This window comes from Fusarium poae, chromosome 2, assembly GCF_019609905.1.
Source record: "Fusarium poae strain DAOMC 252244 chromosome 2, whole genome shotgun sequence".
Taxonomy (NCBI): Eukaryota; Fungi; Ascomycota; class Sordariomycetes; order Hypocreales; family Nectriaceae; genus Fusarium; species Fusarium poae.
The window spans coordinates 1,605,506-1,612,526 of record NC_058400.1 but is presented as its reverse complement, the minus strand read 5'-3'; the positions used below and the strand labels follow the sequence as shown (position 1 = coordinate 1,612,526).

At 42.8% G+C, this 7,021-nt stretch overlaps 2 protein-coding genes across 2 annotated transcripts; both read left to right on the top strand.

Moving 5' to 3' along the window:
- Nucleotides 1-903: 903 nt before the first annotated feature.
- On the top strand, nt 904-1,324 carry FPOAC1_004473 (uncharacterized protein; the record flags this gene model as incomplete). Its single annotated transcript, XM_044849019.1, has 2 exons — nt 904-1,189; nt 1,320-1,324. The coding sequence occupies 2 exons, from the start codon at nt 904-906 to the stop codon at nt 1,322-1,324; spliced, it is 291 nt and encodes a 96-aa protein (XP_044707729.1).
- Nucleotides 1,325-5,487: 4,163 nt separating this feature from the next.
- On the top strand, nt 5,488-6,522 carry MIC33 (putative mitochondrial 2-oxoglutarate/malate carrier protein; the record flags this gene model as incomplete). Its single annotated transcript, XM_044849018.1, has 2 exons — nt 5,488-6,416; nt 6,474-6,522. 2 exons carry the CDS (start codon nt 5,488-5,490, stop codon nt 6,520-6,522), a joined length of 978 nt encoding a protein of 325 aa, XP_044707728.1.
- Nucleotides 6,523-7,021: the final 499 nt, after the last annotated feature.

The following is a 7,021-nucleotide window of genomic DNA, read 5'->3' as shown; positions in this document are numbered from 1 at the left end:
AATACCTTTATACTATAAAAAGCTATAATAAAGTAACTAGTTAATAGGCCTATATATATTAAATCTATTATTAAGATAATAATTAGTATATAAATATATTATATAAATTTATTCTTTATAGCTATTAATATTTTAATAATTATTACTTATTTATATATAAACTAAAGTATATATATATATATAAGTTATATTAATTAATTTAATTTATAAATTAAATAAAGAATATAAAATAAATATAAATATAGAGATTATAAGTAAAAAGATTTTATATAGAGATTATAAGTAAAGGTATATATAAGAATAGCCTTATAGCCTTCTTTAAATATAGAGATTATATAGTATAATAAAATAATATAATAATATCCTATAGGATATTATTAATTTAGTCTAATAATACTAATTTATTATAAAAGGCTTTATTATACCTTAAGATATAAAGAATAAGCTAGTATTAAGTTTACTTATATAAAGCTATTATAATACTTAAAAACATTCTAATAGTATACCAGAAGATAGTATAGTATATATATTATATACTATACTATTATTTAATATAACTTCTATTATTAGTAATATAATAGAAGAGCAGTTAATTAGGATTATACCTTAGTAAATAACTTATATACTGCCTATTAATTATATTACTTAGGCAGTATATATAGAATACTTATTATAGTAATAAAAAGAAATTAGAACTATCTAGATCTTAAATAAGCTAATAACTAGCGAAAGCTATATAGCCACTTGGCACTAGGGGTGGTTAAGTAACCACTAAGGGCGCCGAGAAACCGTATTTAAGTTTACGCGCCGAAATCAATAGCGGCACGCTATCCATTCTCCAACATTCTTCTTCATTCTTCTCCAACATTCATTCTCCAACATTCATTCTTCAACATTCAAAAGATGTCGTTAAAATTTTTGCAGCTATTTCGACAACCTCTCTATTTGGACTATTCAATTTCCAAATTCCCACATTCATTTCGAAATTTCCATTCCTCTCAAGTCCTTAACCGACAACGACAAGTACGCTATCCCATAGCCTCCTGGGGTAAGAAACTTGAAGATAAGCGAACACAGCAGCACAAAGAACTCCTTCAAGCTATCGCGGATATCAAATCCCAGCACCATGAGCGAACACAGCAGCACGGAGAACTCCTTAAAGCTATCGCGAATATCAAACCTCATCAAGGTTTCTTCAGCAGATTATTTTCTAGTTCAATAAACTAGGTATCGAAAGCTGGAGCAGTATTCGGAAGCTGGAGAGTAGGTCTTACTCTAGGCGTATTAATTTATTAAATACTAATAGTATAAACTAGGAGCTTGATGTCTGGTTCCCGACAATTGGTCCGATCATTAAGGCAATTATTCAATGGATAATGAATATGTTTTTCTTCTGAGGGCGAAATCGAGCGGAGGATTTTATAACAAGCGGAATTATTAAATTAATGCAAAGCCGATAAGACGGCATTTCAAAGAAACATGCAGCAAAAGGAATAAGTAAGCAACGATATAAAACATCAATCAAATCAGTGAAATGTCGTTGGAGAGTGTGGATCTAGACTGCATGGATCGCTGACAAGGTAACAAAAAAAGAGTGCATTCTCGCAAGTTAAAGTCCGGAGGTCCACTTGGCAGTTGGCGTTGATCTGTAAAGCATGGATTATCAGCATCGAGTAATGTTTCGGTTGGGTTAGAGAAATAAAAGGAAATGCATATTTTTGGTAGGGGGTAGCTGGTGTTTTTCGCACATCAAACCCCGGTTTATACTATAACCAACCATTTGCCTACGAGCATGTTATCTAGGACAAAGCTCAAGGGATACGACGTTACAAAATTTACGTCTCCGACCAACTAGACAACAAGACTCTTTTTAGGTGAGGCATGATTCTTGGCATTGTTCGAGACGTAATGAATCGCTAAGCATTACGGTCGAAACCGGGTGAGTTTTGGCGGAGAAATCTGGGGGCCTTGGTATCAACATATCATGAAGATGGATTGCTTTTGGGGGATGAGATGGAGTAACCTTGCAATAAATCCTTACGATAGAAAACTCTATGTAAAGCTGTAAAGCGTTGATACCCGTTTCTTACCGTATCATGGCGTAACAAATTGTGGTGATTGTTGTTTTCAAACCCCCAAATACTCTAAACGGCCATTGTCATGATGCCTCAACATATATCCACATGTTCGTTATCTGAACCCAAGGGACTTTTCAACAAACTCTAGGGCAGATAAACACGTGAAACCAGAGATACCAGTGAAGCCACGAGAGATTTGAGACGGCAACGTGTCTTGCAAGTCACAGCAAAAAAGTAAAAGAGAAAAAAATGTCGTGATTTTGGGGTCAATCTTACAGGGCTGAACGTCTTTGGGGGTTGGGGTTCATTCCATCATGAGAATGCAGTTCATGTCTCAACTCCAATTTTTTCTTCTCTTCTCTGTTGGAGACAAGGACCAGATATTTGTTGAAGCCCCAACCCAATTCACATGCTTGTTCAGTATTACATTGTGATAAGATAGGTCTAGCGGTCTGCTTATCGGTAGGTATTTCGGGTTTCTCCTCCTCGGAGTAAGCCTCCTCGGATTCTGTACCGGACTTGCAAGAGCGTACTGAGCCATGATGGAATTTCCTCATTTCACACCTTGTCTTTTTAGAGACACTACCATGACCAGGTATCTTGGGTTGAGGCTCAGTTTCAGGGCTTAGAGTGAATCCACCCGTGGTTTGATAGGTGTATTTCGTTGTTGAGCGTTTACAGCATGTTGCAGATTACGTTGGAAGAAACAGGCCGCTGTGAACTGGTAGGATATCTATTGTTGGGAAGATTGGCCATCAGAGATAGTTTACATGTGAAGACGAATGCTCTGTGTCCAAGTGACCTATGAGCGAATACATGTACACGATATCTTGACCAAGTTCAACAAAGTTGCACGTTCCTCGGGTTATGTTCCACGGCATGATTGCAAGTGACGTGTTGAGTCTCATAACCGAGGATATCAGATATGAACACGGACCAGTGTTGCGGCTTTAATTAGACAATGGCTACTACTTTAGACGCCCGGTGAAGAAGAATATTTACCAATTGTTACGTACAGTAGTTCATCTACCCTTGTATCATCTCAAGGACTTCAATGTCCTAGTCTCAAACGACCCTTGTTTGGTTTCCGATGAAGACCGGGGTTGAGACGGGAATGAAATTCTGGACTTGGTAGCTGAGAATTAGGTGTATTATGTTATTGAGCATTTTAGACGTTGGGGGCTGTTATGATGGACAAGTTTTGGCTTTTGTCGTGTAAACTTGACTTGTAATTGACAGTACAAATTAGAGAACGGCGTTGAAATAGGTACCTATGTAAAGACGTTTAATCGTCAACAGTCAACAGTCAACAGAGACGAAATAGACTCTGTGGAGTTGTAAATCGGTAGGTAGCTGTAGTGGAGTCATGTTCGGTTCGGCAGTGTTGTAGTAGACGCTGTATCCACCAACATCCACTGGGAGCCATGCTGACGGTTCAGTTGTTGAGTATCAAATGAAAGGAGCACAATCAATATGTTGTCATTGAGATACGTTGTATTAATATCGAGTCACAACAACATCCAATGTTGATATCATACTGCGCAGCCAATGAGATGGCTCCCGTTTATTACCGTCTGTTGCGTCATCGCTAGAGTTCATCAAGACGAAAGCCCAGACCTTGGCTTAGTATGTACATGTGACTTGGTACGCTACAACTTGCTTGATCTTCCACGCCTGGTGTTGCTGCAGCTCCAACTTCCAGCCATAGAGAAGACGCTTAATTACTTTCGGATAGGTAAACCAGCCCCTCATTTGCCGACATAAGCAGACCAGAACTTGAGCTACAGTCACGACAGCATTGCAATCAATTCAAGATACATTCAACGAATACTATGATTCTATAATTAGCCATCCAACTCTCTACCCAACACCACAGCTTCTGCTGCTACAGCTCTGGTTACAGCTACAAACATGGAATGAGGGGTTGTCAATCCCGAAGCACCAACATCATTGATTACAATTTGAATTGGCTAATAAGCAACGCGTAGTAGCTTTCAGACTACGGGACTTTGATCATCATGTCATTAACCCGCTTCAATCATTGACGAAAACGCTCCTTCTTCCCCGCATTCTAGACAAAAGCCGATAGCCCGCTGGCCATACACACTGTACTGCAAAGCTGAACGCGTCTTGTCTTTATTCACTGTGCTACTGTACACATTCGACGGACTGAACCTTGGTATGTGACGTCCTTTTGTGAGTGGCTCGACGGGCGCCCTTCTCTTCCCTCTCTGGTCCTCTGGTGGAGGGTCGTCAGTGGTTGATATGCAACGCGCCAGCTTCACGACGCTGAGCTGGATCAACATCACAAGCAGGTCTCGTGCTCTCGATGTAGCAGTAGCAGTATCCGTAGAAGTAGTATCGTTTCGCCTTTCTCTCGGTCGTTCGGAGAGATTCCCCTCTTTCCTTGGACCATCTGAAAGAGGTATCAATAGCCCATCCTCTCGTGTTGCTTGCTGCTCTTGCTCTTTAATTCTTTGCTTCCCTCCCACATCCTGCTGCTCTTCCTTCCCATCATCTGTACGTGACGCCGATCATAAAGCCTCTTTTTTGTCCTGCTACAGTACTGAACTGCACTGCACTGGAACATTGTTGTTGAGACGCCCAAAGCTGTTTCCTTGGGATCCCAATATCAACACTTCCGAAAACTCCCTCTACTCAACCTCCAACAAGTGGCTTCGTGCCTTGTATTAGAGAGCCTCATTTCGTCTTTCAATCTCCATTGTAAGCTCTCCCCTCGGTTGTCGTCTTTCTCTCTGTTTGTTGCTGTATCTCACTCTCGACGGCAATTAGTTGCGGAAGCAAACGATAGCTTCAAATCCTCGGATATCGATCTCTTTCTTCTGTTTATTCTCTGGTAAGCTCTTTTCTGTTTCTGTTGATGCTCCATATCCAGCTGCACCAAAGCCTAAGACATGGCGGGGAAAGGCCCACTGTGCCTGTGCCGCGGGAGGGACCCCAGCAGCGGGAATCTACCCCCGCCCCGTTCATGTTCATGCCTGGCTCTCGTCATCTGCACACACCCCTTGAGTCCATCCTCAGACACCCCAAGACAAGACTCCAATGTCCCCCACGCCAAAGGCACTTCAGGTCCGGGCATCCATTTCCAAAGCCAAGCTCAAGCCCAAGCGCTATGTCACTGGCCTGGTCTGGCTTTCGGATGTCTTCGGTTCCTTAAAGATGGCTGTAACCTGTGTTTGTACTGTAGTCGGCAGTGATCGGTACTGTCCTGTACAAGCAGTCATGATATTATAAAGACTCAATCATGCCCACAACTTGCATCTGAACTTGCACTTACACCAGATCAGCCTCGAACACATTTGCCTACCCATCTTCCTAGAAAACAAGAACCGACCTAGTCTTGTTTAGATCGACCTCTTCGAACCGAACTCACCTCCATACATCCATCATGAGCCAAACATTTAAGCAAGCAGCTGAATCAGCCCGCTCAAAGGCTCGAGGCGACTCGGCTGCCATTGCCAATGACATCCTTCACACACCTCTCATGAAGGCCGCCCTCCCCTTCATCAACGGTGGTATCAGCGGCATGGTGGCCACCACAGTTATCCAACCTGTCGATATGGTCAAGGTCCGCATCCAACTCGCTGGCGAGGGAACTGCCACTGGCCCCAAGCCTAGTCCCTTGGCTGTCACTCGACAGATCATCGCGAGCGGAAAGTTCCTTGACCTTTACACTGGTCTATCAGCAGGTCTTTTGCGCCAGGCCGTCTACACCACTGCCCGCTTGGGCATGTTCGACACACTGATGAAGAACCTGTCCGCCCGAGCAAAGACTGAAGGTCGATCAGTCGGTTTCGCAGAGAGAGCCACTGCTGGTCTTACTGCTGGTGGTATTGCTGCCATGATCGGTAACCCTGCTGATCTTGCTCTCATCCGCATGCAGAGTGATGGCCTCAAGCCTCTCGCCGAGCGAAAGAACTATAAGTCTGTCATTGATGCTCTCACAAGCATCGCAAAGAGCGAAGGTGTTGGTGCTCTTTGGGCCGGTGCTGCTCCCACAGTTGCCCGCGCCATGGCTCTCAACTTTGGTCAGCTTGCTTTCTTCAGTGAGGCCAAGGTCCAACTCAAGAAGAACACCGATCTCTCCGCCCGAACCCAGACTCTCACTGCCAGTGCCGTCGCTGGTTTCTTCGCTTCTTTCTTCTCATTGCCCTTTGACTTTGTCAAGACACGTCTGCAAAAGCAATCCAAGGGCCCCGACGGCAAGCTTCCCTACCGGAGCATGATGGACTGCTTCTCCAAGGTTGCCAAGCAAGAGGGTCTCGGCCGCTTCTACCGTGGTTTCGGCACATACTACATCCGCATCGCTCCTCACGCGTAAGTGTCCTCGTTGTTTCTGAATGTTGATGAATAGTTCGCTAACTTGACTTGTAGTATGGTGACATTGATCGTTGCTGATTACCTTGGCTGGATCACCAAATAAACGAGTCAATTAATAAGAAAGAATAATCGGTCGGACGGATAGATTCGACATCAAGGCGTTTATCTGGCGGGACATTGTAACTGGGTATACTTTTTGGATAGGAGCTGCAGGATACCATTGCTGCTATCATTTGGGATTTTCTTATGTTTTTATGAAGCAATTGATGAGATATTGATCATATAAAGAACACCTTGTTAAAAAGAAAGTTGATGTGTGTGATGTCTGTTGTGACGATGTGAACCGTAAATGTGCTCATGCAAGGTGTAGCTTCCTTTTCTCCGTGAGCTGACTAAATGAGGAACCGGAGAACAGGAAGATTGCCAAATGTTTGTGACAACCATTATAATGGCCGATGGTACGTTGGGAAGTGAAGTCAATTGCACTTCATGATTGAACTTAATTAGGTTTGTCAACAGTTTTCTTGTCCGAACTTGAAAGTTTACATGAAGCTCCTCCCGATAACGGAGTGGGGTCGTCTCTAGACACTCATATACAGAGT